Source organism: Solea solea, chromosome 1 (genome assembly GCF_958295425.1).
Source record: "Solea solea chromosome 1, fSolSol10.1, whole genome shotgun sequence".
NCBI lineage: Eukaryota > Metazoa > Chordata > Actinopteri > Pleuronectiformes > Soleidae > Solea > Solea solea.
In genome coordinates, this window is record NC_081134.1 from 5,499,053 (window position 1) to 5,514,199 (window position 15,147).

General features: G+C 39.4%; 1 protein-coding gene across 3 annotated transcripts in view; it reads right to left on the reverse strand.

The window, feature by feature from the left end:
* Positions 1–15,147, reverse strand: part of LOC131461274 (uncharacterized) — a 141,445-nt gene that overhangs the window by 52,177 nt on the left and 74,121 nt on the right. For all 3 annotated transcript variants that reach the window (XM_058632416.1, XM_058632405.1, XM_058632425.1), the window contains exons 4-5: positions 7,313–7,432; positions 1,672–1,839 (exon numbers count right to left, since the gene is read on the reverse strand). In XM_058632416.1, coding sequence (XP_058488399.1) covers positions 1,672–1,839; positions 7,313–7,432 — 288 coding nt within the window. The remainder of the gene's footprint in view (positions 1–1,671; positions 1,840–7,312; positions 7,433–15,147) is intronic.

Genomic DNA, 15,147 nt, shown 5'->3' on the forward strand with positions numbered 1-15,147 from the left:
TTATCTTTCCTCTGACTCAATATTAGAAAAAGCTATACATTCCAACTTCAGGTGTGCGCACTTTAATTGGAAGAAGGTCAGCAATTACCCCAGAACAGACAGGGGCAGCTGAGATGAGGAATTACAGGATGACATTAAGCAAAGGATGTCAAATAACCATGGCCACCAAGGCCACTTGGTCCCCTTGATCATTCACAGAGGGAATAACTGCCGTGTCCTCCTGAATGTAATAAAGGACACACACACACACACATCAACGTAAAACAAAGGTCGAGCTCTAAGACACATCAATGTGTTCCATCCAACATAGACAAGGTAGAGGAGTCAGCACACGAACCTCCTTATGAATAACTAAAGGACGATTTATCGCATCATTTATGACTGGAACAATAATGTTACTCAGTATTATTACTGTTCCATACTGGCCAAAATGATTGGGTCACTTTGGAAAAGGAGAATAATAGAATATGATGTGTTCCATAAACCCTAAAATATGACGTGCATGCTTCACTAAACTTGCTGTAGCAAAACATGTTGTGAAGAATGAATTTCTGCCACGCATTTGGAGCAGTATGGTTGGTTGGTTATACCTAGATGGTACATGCATCATCACAAATGTCATAAAAGAGGTAATTGCAGTGACATCAGTATCAGTGGGAATCCAAAGTTGTGATATTGGTATTTTATCACACACAAAAAGTGGTATGGAACCTTACCCTAGTTTAATCTAAATTCTATTTAAATGCAATAACAGTGTAAACCACTGGATTAAGACCCAGTGTACTTTATAAAATGTATATTTCAAACAGCTACACAGGACAAAGACCTCTTCCATCCACAAACGTCACACTTGATCATAACAAACACCATCATCCAGTTAAGTGGTACCAAACAGCTACTTAGGAAGCTAGTTAGGTCAGCCTAATTAGAGGTGCTCTTCAGTTACTTCCGATAATCTGCACGGCCACAGTTGGAAGCAATAGGTGATCTGTCATTGCACAGGAGAGTGAAATCCGCACATGAATGTTTGATAAAGCACTTTGCAGCCCTGGAGGAATCTCCTCTGCCTGAATACTGCTGCAAAAACCCTGCCAGTACCTCTGGGTCATAAAGGTCTGAGAACTCTTGTGCCTTCTGGGGCAAAACAAACACAATGTTAATGGCGTTATATAAACTATTTGTTTTCCTCAACGTGTTTGCAATGTAATGAGTGCTGGAAAGTTAGTACCAGCACAACAAAGTCATTAAAAGTTACCCATACGATGACTGACGGCTCACTTGATGCTTCATTGTTATAATGAGAGTAACCTCAATGTGGCACTTGGTTCCATGGTGAGTGAGTTGATGTCAAGCCGCATATACTGCTGCACTGTCATGTCCCTCTGCTTCATACTAGAGGAGTTTCAAATCTGACTTGATTTTAAAAACGTGGGAGACCACAGACACAACGAACTTTGTAACCGATTTTCAATGTTTTAATCCCCGAGAAAACACAGCGTAGACGCTCCAGTCAAGACACAGGACAGTACTTACACGGAAGGACACCCTGTGCTTCTATAAGGCGACCGTGAGGGACATGACAGTGCAGCAGAATTCTTAGAATGAGAACAGACCGGTACTGTATGTAAGGTGATAGGTGGGAGGTTGTACATATAATGATAAGCAACTCACTTTGGGTGAAGCGTGGTGGGTTGTCATTGACATCAGTGAGCTTGACAGTAACAGTGGTAGTCCCAGATAATCCACCCAGGTGGCCGCCCATGTCTTTGGCCTGAAGCAGCACCAGGTACTGGTCCTGGGTCTCCCTGTCCATGTCGGGCACAGCAGTACGCAGAATACCTGGAGAACACACAGAGAGTAGCATGGGGAGACATTTAAAGGTGCAGTTATTAATGTGGTGAAGTGGCAGCAAATGGCCATAATATATTTATGCAGGACTAAAGGGTTTTTTAAAGAATATTCATGAATCAATGACCAGGCACTGAACCTTCTGGCGTCTAAAAAAATACCTTGTGCTCCGTTATGGAACAAAAGCTCCCGGCATATTAGGATCTTATTCAACCGATATTTTTAATAGCACTGAGAATCTTCTATAGATACAGGAGTGACATAACCACTTCTTTTGTAACATGATAGGACACCTGTTTTTCGGACATTCATGGGTGCTACTCTACAACAAGGCAAGTTGTATAAAAGCTGTTATCAATGCCTTTCATAATGAATCTGAAATCATTTTTCAGAATTTGGATCAAGTATTAAAAAAAAGGGATATTTCTGTTTCTTCTGCAGGCCATTAAATACTAATGTTTTGGGACCAGGGGTCTTGATACTGAGCTCCTCCTACTGGGCACAGACAGATGAACAAGTTTCATCTGGCACTGCTATTATGTTTCACTCTTACGTCTCATTTAACCTGGTTTTTCCCTGCGACTGGTCAAAGTCTGCCAGATTTCCCAGAGGCTGTAAACAAAGTTAAGAGGTGGTGCAAAAAGTTTAGTTCTCTCTCAGCCCACTTGATTGACATTATGCTGAAAGGTTATGGTGGAATTAGTGCTGAATAATGTCAAAAATATGTGGCCCATCTTAAATGTATAATTTGGTCTAGCACGCCTTACTTACATTTCTCAGTCCAGCTATGAGTTATTAGCAATGCAATGACAAGAACAACTGCAGAGCTCGACTCTAATTATATAGTAAGTGAAATGGTTTCCAACAGTCAAACAACTAATTAAATGAAGTGACCTTTTATTAATGACTTATTAACATTTATGACTGCAAATATGAGTACCCATTATGAACATGTAAAACCCATGACTCTTTATTATAGTAGTAGTTATACATTTTGGTAAGTCATTAATAAAAAGCTAAGGGATTCTTGCTTCCAATAACCAATTTACTCTGCACCAACAGTGGCTAATTCCTTCTTGATTTATTCCAGATGTTCTACAGCTGTTTTCGGGGGGTTGATTGGTCAAACGGTCCATTAGAGGGCTCTTGTTGATTAATTAAAGACTTATACACACACAATGAAGTATGCTGTGGCCATATGGATTTTCAAGACCTGGCAACCCAAACATTTGCTCTTGCTAATGTCATATTAGTGATGGTGACAGAACCAGAATCAGTCTGCTATAATCCCTGAGTTATGAAGCAATAATTATTAATTAAGTATCCATCAATAAATACATCAATAGCAACCGTTCATACAGTTTGTTTTAGCATTATACTTTCAGTTATTTACTTAATTGATTCTGTCAATCAATTAATATAGTTTGTTTTAAATGATGTTGTGTGTGTGTGTGTGTGTGTGTGTGTGTGTGTTTTAACCACAACTCAGCAATGCAGGTGTGATTTTATCAACTTGGGCTCCAACCGGCATTAGAGGAACACAAGACCTGCGTGAACACACTCATTTCTTCTTTGTCCGCTTCATTATTGGCAAGGATGCAAATTCCAGCATCATTTCCGCCACAACACAAAGACACACATTCATCTTCTGGCCGTTAGCCATTAATGTTTTTAGGGAACCTTACATTTTACACGACAGTGCGCAGTAGTTTTATATCATCTTGCTTTATTTTATTAGCTGCTTTAAATTGTTCACATGCTTGTGAATTTAAATGAGGGACCAAAGTAAAAGACTCATTAAAAGGTGTAACATCGTCACTGAGTGCCATGGTATTGTTGTTGTTGTTTTGTTTTCTTCTTCCTGTTTTTTATTTCTTCCAACCACTGGCAATTAGAATGGGTATTCATAACCTTTTATAGTCGGTTCACTCATGTTCTAAATTACCAGGTATACGCACTCATTTTAGCATGTTTGACATCCACAACATGCATAACGTAATGTGCCATTATCCACTTACAGAAATGCACACAAACGCGGGGGGGAAATAAATCACTGCACGGTGACAGCTGGACATGCTGACAGAGCATAAAATCTTGCACTTTGCATCGCATCGACCACACGCGTTCGGCATCGATCACACCCTCTGTGTAAACGGCCTCATTCTGCTTCATGTGATCGGATGTTGCACGTCTGCTGGCTGCACTTACCTGGCCTCAGCCAAAACACCAGTCTAAATTGACTTGTCAGCTCAAGGTGAGACACGGTCAACGCGGGGGCTGCTTTGAATGCTAACAAATGTGCAGGAATATGTCTGGGTTACTGAGGGGAATGTGTAAGCCAATACACTGAATATATGAGCAAATGTACTCGCCTCCAAGTGTACATTTTGAGTCAGACCTTTGATGATTGAGGCAGCAAGAAACATGGTGATTGAAAAAGGGAGATAGAGGCAAAGTAGAGAGGAGGGGAGAAAAGAGAGGGGGACACGTTCAGAATACTAAAGCTCGTGTGTCACAGCCAATACACACTGGGTGGAATTCGGCTTCTATTCTCCCAATTAGCATTTCAAAAAGGGGCACCGCTCTCTTTGGTTGTCGCAAAGGTCCTCACATGTCAAAGGATTCGATTACTAAACACTGACATTCAATGAGTAAAACACAACCGGTGGCTACACTGTGTCCCATGTTGGGAAAATGAAAGCTCACATGCAGAAATACTCACACAGGCAAACGATATTTAAAGACCCCATGCCAGTATTCTTGGAGCACTTGTATCTTCCACGTGCAATTTACAGTTAAAACAAGCCGTGAGGGAGGGTCTCGTGCCATAATGATTGGCAATTAAAGTAGCGAATAGTGTTGAGTGGGCGCGACACGGCGTGACAGCACAGCTAAACGTGGAACATGGGAGAGCCAGCTCTCTGCTGTGGAAAACTTTCTGATGTCTCTAAGATGACAATACGTGATGCCAGGGAGCCTCTGAGCTGGAAGGGACTCATCCCCACAATGTAGGTGATGCATCTGACTGGTATACGATGGACTGGTGTGGGGTGACAAATCAAAGGAATCACTCTGCACTTGATGGGATTTAACTTATTATGCTCTCCCAAGTACAAGATTGGTCATCAAAACATTTGAAGTGCATTTGAGGGCCAAGTATACAGTAGGATCTTTTAGGAATATTGAGGGAAACAACTGCTCCTTTGATTCTATTAGGTTGTATATGGCGTGTAGGTGACATTTCGAGCAACATATATGCGATTTTAGCACTCAAATGTTGATTGTGATGTCAACGAAAAACAACAAAACACATTAGCAGCGACATCAAAAGCTCAGTCTGTCTGTTTGCACTGTCACTCAAAACAGCCTTTAAAGCATCAGAGAGTTAAAATGTAGCTCAGATTTCTCTCCAAGGTATAATGCTTAAAAAAGGTACTCAAAAATAAAATAAAAATAAAAATAAATAAATATATATATCTCATAAAGCTCCCTTCCCTTCACAGCAAACTTTTTCCCCCTAGGGGAGCGGTGTGACACAGAGGCACAGTGAGAACACACCGCAGACAGGTCCTTTAAGCCCTCTGTAATATATCCTGTGTAATAGTTCGCAAACCTTTGCTGACATCTCACTTTGAAAATGTCTTTTTGTTTTTGCTTCATCCAGAAATAATAACATCAGGCTGCTGCTCTGTTTTGTTCACCACACACAGGCCGTGGCAGCATGAATGCATTTCCGCCGTCTCAGACCGTGTCGCTCTGTCTGCACATTTGCATGAATTTAGAACAAAACTGCTTTTAGTGTTTGTTCAAATAAAAGATTTGTGTTCCAGAGTTATGACACATGTCATTTAATTCACACTAAAAACTTATTTCCACATCACCTGTAAAACATTAAAAATAGAAACATTTTGTCTTTAAAGGATGCCGGAAAAACTAGATAATGCATTTGTTACATCTAGATTGGACTACTGCATCGCTCTGTTCCAATAAGTCTGTTAAACCCCTGCAGTTGATTGAAAATGCTGCAGCGTGAGCTCTGAGAGGAACTAGAAAGAGAGACCAGATCACTCCAGTGTTAGCTTCTCTACACTGACTCCCTGTACAGTTCAGAATTTAATTTATAATCCTCCTCCATTTTACATATAAAGCACTTAAGGATCAGGCCCCATCATATCTTAAAGAGTGAGTTGAACCTCATCATCTCAACAGATCACTTCGGTCCCAAAACACAGGCCTACTCGTAGTAGAGCCTTCAGTTACCAGGCTCCTCTACTGTGTAACCAGCTCCAATAGTCGGAACTGGATCCAGATCTGATGCTAGTATTATTATTATTATTATTATTATTATTATTATTAATAATAATAATAATAATAATAATAATAACAATAACAATAACAATAATTAATAACAATAATGTGCTCACTCTGGCTGCAGGATCCAGATCCAGTTGTGATTTTAATAGTGGTAGTATAGTCATTATTATTATGCTAATATCAGTACAATTACATAAATGACATTATAATACTATAAGAATATCATGGCTGATTCAGATCTATCCTAACTGGACTTAATGCAAAGGATAAACACTACATGGACAAAAGTATTTGGACGCCTGACCATTACACAAACAGTAACTGTAATGATGCATTCAAATACATCACATTCGATACAGTACTTTAATATGGAGTTGGGCCCCCACTTCTTTTTGGAAGTTGAACAACTACTGCATGTATACCTTCAGTCAGACCAGGTCAGACTCAAGTTCCCACCCCCAGCTTGAACCCGGAAATAATAGAAGAAGCTGGTACACAGAGGAATAAGCAAACACTGACAAAAACATGGTGAAATGCAGGAGATTGATTTTTACGCTCTGTCAGCCGAAAGAATTGGATATTTTTAAGTTACTGGACGGTACAAAGACACAGAATGGCGCCCGACGTGCCAACATAACAACTGGCTGTAAGTTGGCTAAAGCAAAGGAAGACACAATTCATTCAATGAATGGATTTTGCCACTAGTGTTTGTACACTGAGACAAGGACAGTTGTCCAATTTAAAGTCAATCTACAGCCATAGCTTAACTGTGCATGGAAACATATGGTGTGCGTGTGTTTATATGTACCTGGGGATGTGTGCGTTACAGGAGGGTGTGTGACAGACACAAGAGGGAAAAGGGAAGTGGGAAAGATGTTTGACTAAGTGAGACAGGAGACTTGGGGACGCACGGGGGGGGGGGGGGACAAAGGGGGAGCAGGGACGGCTCATATTCTCAGATGTTTAAATTTGCACACTCTTAAACACTCAACACGTGTTTGATCGTGTCCATCCACACACATTCTGCAGTCACTTCAGCATCGTGACTCCAGGTGTTAAGGTGGGAAAACACACACACACACACACACACACACACACACACTCACTCACTCACTCACTCATTCATTCCCAGATAAATCAACACACTCACCTGTTTGAGGATCAACAGAGAAGTACTGTTGTCCCTGTACCAGTGTGTACACTAGCTTGGCACTGTTCCCATAGGTTGGGTCATCAGCATCTGTGGCTGTCACCTGGATTATAGACGTACCTGCAGTGTAGATAGATCAGGAAGGAGGGAAGGAAAGAGGAAGATGAAGAAGACGAGAGGGTAGAAGAATTGAAAAGGGGGGAAAGAATAAGGACAAAGTGAAAACAAGCTAAGTTGGACAAACTAGAGCAGCACTTTATAGGACATAAGAAACCTCACTTCTCTCCTACTCTTTCAATCTCTTTCTGACAGCACTGTGACAAATACTTTTTTCACGCAAGCCCCCACCCCTCTTCCCGAGCCGCTGCTCACCTTCCTCAACTCCCCCTGTCTCACTTCATTTCTCTTCATCTCCGTCTCCAATTCCCTTTTGCCCCTTCTCTCAATCGAAGCGTCCGCCACTTCATTGGTCCTCCGTTCCTCCCCCACCTCCATTAAATCTCCTGTCTACGGCTCAGGGAGAGTCAAATTGGCAGGTAAAGGTTTTGAATTTGCAGGGGCAGAAAAATTGAAATATACTGTAAAAACGCGGTAAACACATTTCATACATAGTGGTTTTTATGTCTTCAAATTTATGCATACGCACAAGAGAAGTGACTCTTCCCAGTGGAATTTCAGCAAGAAATGATGGAGGAGGAAAGGGATTTGTGGAAGCAGCTGCTACTTTATTTCTGATCAAAGCCATGACAGTATCACTATGAGAAGACTAGGTGCAGTGTGGAGTGTGTGTTATATATATGTGTGTGTGTGTGTGGAAAAGGGGAAGATGTGTCACGGGTTCTTCTGGTTGCAGATTCATTACAGGTGGCAAAGAGTCAGAGGGGTTACTGACAGATGGCAGATGGAAAGTCTGCAAAGATTGTACCAGGGAGAGTTCGAGAGGGAGCAATAAAGTAAGTGTGTATGGGGTGGTGTCTGTATGTGTGTGTATTTGAGAATAATTCCAGTTTATGGGTTCTCGGGCCATATTGTTGCACCTTTACCTGTCAATCGTAAAGAAGAAAAAAAGTAACGAGTTATGTTCCTAACTACAGTTACAATACAAGCAGTGTAAATAAAGCGCACTCTGTGAGTACTGTTCACTTCCACAGTGCATTACTCTGGCAACATAAATACTTCACAATGCCTGTCGCTGCTACTGGGAAACATTTTACGTGGTGGAATAAAACAGCGAGTTGACTGTATTTTGCAAAATGTATGAGAATATTGTGAATGTTGAGCAGCAGAATTAGTAGAATTCACTTCTAAAACTGTTCACGGGCGCTTTTTTGTGTGTGTTTTCACTCATATGCCAATTTGTTTGCAGTCGTCTAATTTAAGTAGTGCAATGTTGCTGTCTTGACATGAAACAAATCACTTCCTGTGTGCAGCGTGGGAATGTTGCCGGGTGGAAATATTTCATGTCGCACATTTGGTTTTTTTTAAAACTTACACAATATAGCTTTAACTTTTGGGGACCTGTTGGACAACAATGACCAATCTTGTTAACTTTGGACAAAATCATTCCCTCCATTGTTCACAGAGCATTTTTGCTGAACGTAACAAGTCTGAATAAAAGGTTTTTTGTTGTAGGTAGTTCTAACCTTTACTTATCCAATCATTATTCATAATTTCAGTGAACATGATCAAATGTTTAACAAACTTACATCTGAGAGCAAACAACTACACCCTGCGCATTCGATTAAAGTCAAGGCAGAATTGTGGTCCGTACACTGTGAAAAAACACTGTTTTCAAAAAACAATAACCTGCTGTTTTGATTAAAGACAAAAAAAGACAACTAACTCGTTGTACACAGTGTTACACTCGACACACAACAGAATTGACTGTCAAACCTGAACAAAATAAAGTGATATTGTAATGTTTCCTTTGTGCTCTGCTGTCCTACAATGACACACAGTTGCACAAGATAAAATAAGAAAACCCGGAATGGCATTTGCCAAAGATTTATGAATTCAATTGATGTCTAATCATCTGTGGTACAGTGATAGACAACTGCTGGCACATGTCAAGCATAATAAATAAGTTTAATAAATACACACATTTTTCATTAAAAATATTATTATTTCAAAAATAATTGTGAGCTATTACTGTTCGCTCGCACATACTTTATATAATATGTGGTGAGGCACAGCAATTAAAATGGGACAGAGAGAGGAGGGGCGGGCAGCTTGCGTTCAACCTGCCACTATTTTTTAATCCATTTCAGTTTTGATTTCTTTCTCCATTTCACACATTTTCTTGCCAACTGAAATAAAAAAAAAACGTTTTCAGCACTTTCTCGTTTTATTTCAAATGACTCGCTCATTGTACAGTTTCACTCACAGACTGCAAAGTGGCTGCTGTTGGATCAATTCATGTTTTAGGCGTTTTTCCCTCCACTTCCCGCCCCCGACAGTAGATATCGTAGCTATGCGCAAGGAGACAAATTGTAAGTAGATATAGGCTGAAATGTTTCTTCTGACAGCAATAAAAAGTAATCAGTGTTAGAAATTAAACAGTTTGGCTGAGCGTAGAGCAAAGGCAAACCTATTGGTATGCAGCCCACCAGCCGTGCTGTATAACCAAGCCAGTCACACTCCACAAATATCCACGCTGCCACACATCCATCTGGAGCGCATGTTCTTACTATAAGACATCTGTCCTCTGGGAGAAAAACACATACTATATACCCTACCCGGCATAATCAAATGACGGCCTGTGGGCCACATGCGGCCCATAACCAACTTCATAGTGGCCCAGTCTGTGGTTCCACCAGAAATAACTGAAGAAATAACTAGAAAGTGTGGCCCAACTGAGTTTGTAATGAAACAGCCCTGCTGTATACTGTGTGTATGTGTATGCAGTTTTAACCCTTAGTGCTCACATGGCACAGATCTGCGGATATGGATATATGGACATCCTGGGTGTGTGTGTGTGTGTGTGTATATAGGTCACATGTTCAGGATTTATAAAATGTGTTTTTTTTTCCTCTTCTCATGTGGTGTTGAGTCAAAGTTATGATTAATTTTATATTACATTATCAGTAGTGATATAAAGTAGCAATAATTGTGCACAAGTCACAAAATACTGAAAATACACAAAGACTGTTTTTTTAAGTGAACGTTAAACTGTGACGTATTTCCACATTACCCAAATTCAATCCTAAAACATGCTGTGTATGTTTTGCTCAGGTGTGTTTATAGAGTTGGTATATTATATTTTAGATTGCCTTGGTTGTGCTAAAAAAAAGGATATAAGACACTCTATATTGCACAGTCTTATAGCCGCTGTACTCTATGTTTAAACATAGTAATGGAAAAAAGCAGCTGAAATACTCTTACTGTGTTCTAAAGGTTAAAATACTGCCTCTATAGGTATATGTATATATACATATATATATAAATAAATAAATATATATATATATATATATATACACATATATACATATATTTATATCAATATATGTATATATATATAAATATATATATATATAGTAGTATACATATATACACACAGCATGAGCACATATGAGTGGACATAACTCAATATGTGCCGTGTTCATTATGTAACTGGAAGACTGCAGTGCACCTCGCATCAGTGTCTCATCACCATTAAATGAGACACCATCTTCACCCCCCCCTCCCCCCCAACACACCGTTAATCTGTATTCCTCCTGTAACAAGTCTTTGATAGACTCCTCACAGCAGCAGTGTCTCCCCTGTAACACACGCTGCAAAGCGCCTTGGTCAATTTTGTATCCCGAAGTAAATATTGAAACCATGATTGACTGAACAATTCAATCCTGAGCTGAGCTGCTACCAGGAGCAGACACTCATCAGGCAGCCGATAGGATTACTAAATAGTACTCATCTCCATCACCCTGTCTCGTTGGGCCATGCCCTGGCAGGTCCATGATTCCAGTCTTAATTTTACAATTCAGTGCACGTTGGTGTTTGATCGAAAGAAGTAGATGATGACGACCTTGGGCCACATTTGTTTAATTTATTTAACTAACCAGTCTAAGAGCGAATTACTTGAAAATATAATCCCTTCTTTTCTGGCAAATTCAAAAGTTTTTCTAAAAGCAATTCTCCCTGCTTTCCCGAGACAAGAGTGCTCCTCAAAGTCGAGCTCATTTTCCAGAGGAAGAGCTGGGGTTTAAATGGAGATTAGAGCACTTTGGTGCACAAAAAAACAGTTTCCTGCAGGCACTCGGCAGTCATGCTCTGAGTTACAGCTGCACATAGTAATTGTCATTGCTGACATCTAACTTACTTCAATATAAGCAGAGAAATCTCCCTATCTCTGACCGTACCTGTGATTTCATTCCCATCCTGAGCAGTAGTACGGTCACACTGAACGTGATCTCTCTGCACTCACAGAAATATAATCAGCTTACTGTGACTGTGACCTGCCCTGTGTCCCCCTCTGTTAAGGAGAAATTTAAATTAAAATGAGTTTGTTTGTAACTGTCCAGGGTGTACCCCGCCTATCGCCCGATGTAGCTGAGATTGGCACAGCACCCCCCGCGACCCTCTGGCAGAGGATACAGCGGTAGATGATGACTGACTGATGACTGAGTTTGTTTGTTTTTAAAGTAGCAGATGACTTCTATATCATCTGCATTGGTGCTGTAGTCAAGACCACACAAACCGAGACCAAGTCATAACAGATAGATAGATAGATAGATAGATAGATAGATAGATAGATAGATAGATAGATAGATAGACAGACGGACAGACAGACAGACAGACAGACTGACAGACAGACATCCTTTCATCGTGTATTTGACCTTGATTTAAATTTTTCATCAAGTTTAAGGCTGGATTGGTGGATTGGATCTGATCCAATCAAATCCCAAGTGCACCATATAAATGTGTATATGTATATATATATATATATATATATATATATATATATATATATATATATATAAAGCTTGTAAATGTGCTGCTCCTCCGCCGTCAGATAGCAAACAATTTATAAAAAATATGCAGTGCACAGAAACAGCAAACTACACTGGAGATGTTTGCATTATGTTACGTGAAATCATATATTCTAATAAAAAAACTAATAAATAAATTGGTCTGAATAATCTAATATAATTTGTCATAATTGTACACATTTACTCCATGGACACATCTGTCCAAGAATGTCGTTCTTACCTTAAATTTATAAAATAAGAAATGACATTTGATGGATTTTAAGGTGTTTGCCCCTGAAAACCACTTTACTTTTCTGGTATGGATGTCATGGTGGCTGGCTGAATACATTAATTCCAAAGAATTCACAGTTGCTGCTACAGTGAAGGTATTTCACAGTGTAATGCCTCACATACTGTGGGCTCGCACATGGACGTGTGAGCCATGTGCGAGCTAATTTTGGCTCCTTAGTGGAACCTGGGAAAGATCCTGGAGCAGTATGAATTCATTATTGGCAGGTGGAATGGATTATTTGCAGGTAGAGCCAGGGCAGGTTTCACTTATGGCCAAATACGTCAACTTCTCATTCTGTTTAAAAGCAGCAGACAGTTTCCTAATGAGCGGAGAGGAAAGTCCAGGTCGCAAAAAAAGAGAAAAGTCCCAAAGTAGCATCACTTGTCCATGACTGGAATATGAATGGGCAGAAATCTATATTTTTTCATTCTTGTGGTACAAACAGTCAACTGTCAAACCAGGTCAACCCTTGTCTTTAAGTAATTAAATATACAAAGTACTCAATTTGTACTATCTGAATAAAATACACACAATCACGTCACTGCTGCAAAGACAGCGATAAAAACAAGAGTCTGTTTATGCTATTTTAAATTATTACAAAAACTAGGAGCTCCCTGTAATAATAGTTATTATAATAATAATAATACCATATTATCATTATAATGAACTGCACCATTTGGCCTGTGTATAAATAGCAAGGGCTGTACATTTTGCAAATGAACCCCTGAAGATATACAGTATGTATACAGTTCATCATTCCTGCAGCTGTATGATGGCTGCAGGTCTTTCATCATGAAAAGGGAAGGGCTGTATACATCATGCAAAGCACGGTGGTGACAATATTAATAAAAGTCAGCCATTCATCTAAATTAATTGTCGAGTTTTGCCTGCATTGCATTTATATTGCGTTCATTTGCATTTGATTTTTTGGGTTTTTGGTGAGGTGAGCAAGAGTGAACACCTGCTATCTAGCCATGAAATGTTCTCCCCCTGGTATGAGTGGGCATGAACAGAGATGCAATTTCATGCAGAGAAGAGAAATAAAATTGAACAGGACCACCTGACCTGCCAGCTGCCAACTTAAAATGGAGACCTTCCAGCACTCTTCCAGTACACTTTATATCAATCTTAACTTATAATGTACTTTTAAGATCTTTTTTTGTTTTTGTTTACTCTAGTTTAAAGTTCCAGTGTGGCTAAAATTGAGTACACCACAATTTTGGTTTGTATAAGTGTATAATCACTTTAAAATATCAACTGTTTGTTTTTCATAGCCTTAGAATGAGTCTTGTATATGTATTGCAGGCATTAGCCTCGATTAAGGGTAGTATTGTTACACTCTACACTCTCACCATTGCATGTCACTAATTCTTATTATTAACCAACTGCATCAAAACCATCCTTTAAAAGTCAAAAAAAGGAGCATTTAAAGTGTTAAAAGGAGGAAAAGCATGTGGCCCACATATGAAGAAAGTGTTGCAGGTGTACAGATGTTTGTGCCAGACGTTTGCCTTGCAACTGCACTGGAGGTGTGACAGTGTGAAAAGAGCACTCAGGAATACCCCGGTCCTCGTATGCTGATGAATACAAAACTCTGTGGAATCAGGAATATTCTTCTTGCACCTGCATGTTTGCTGAGAGGCTTCGACTTGCAAAGCCTGTAGCGAAACATACAGGAAAAAAAAAAAAAACTACCACACATTCACGTGTGACTAAATTGTTATTCATTAGAACTAGAGTGGGATAATCTGTTTGTTTTATTTCATTATTATTGTCTATTCAAGTGCAGTAATTTGACAATTGCTGGAGGTAAAAGATGTTTGTTTTTAATGGAATATTGGTTTGGCTTATAAAACCTGAACCTGACAAGACTACAGTATTTGCTCTCAGTGATGAAAGCATATACTTGGTGCTATATTGTTAGCAGTCTTCATGTATACTTGTAATAATAATACACTTACAGTATGTCACTGTACCGTCAAATAGGTGTTTAATATTTTCTTCTTTTATGAAAAGAAAATGTGATTTTACTAAATTCTTCCTGCTAATGGCATTATCTATTACATTCCGTATATTATAATACATAGAGTTAAACAGTCTCAAAGTCAGTTAAGCCGCTTTACGACATGTGTGAGCGTGTGTGTGCGCGCGTGCAGTTTGATCAGAGTTGACAATGACTGGCAGTTATGAGTCGAGACAACCTTCCAACCTGTCACCACATTCTCATTCATCGACTGTTAAATCCTCACTGATGTTCGGAAGTATGTGACTAGATTAATATCACAGAGAGAGTGACAGTGTCACCGCTGAATTTATAAAAGACGAGATATGAAAATGAAGTCGGGTTGTTTTGTTCGTTGTTTTGTTTTGTATGTAAGGTTGTTTTGGTTTCTTGCCGTCATAATTAGGGCTGGGCAATATGGCCAAAAAATGTGATCACAATGTAAAAGTTTCAAATCAGTCAGTCGCAATAACGTAAATAATGTCCTATCAATAATTGTCAGATAATAAAAATGAAGTATTGCTCCTGGATGACTTATTACAATTCAAATTGAACATTTTATATAGACATCGAAGAA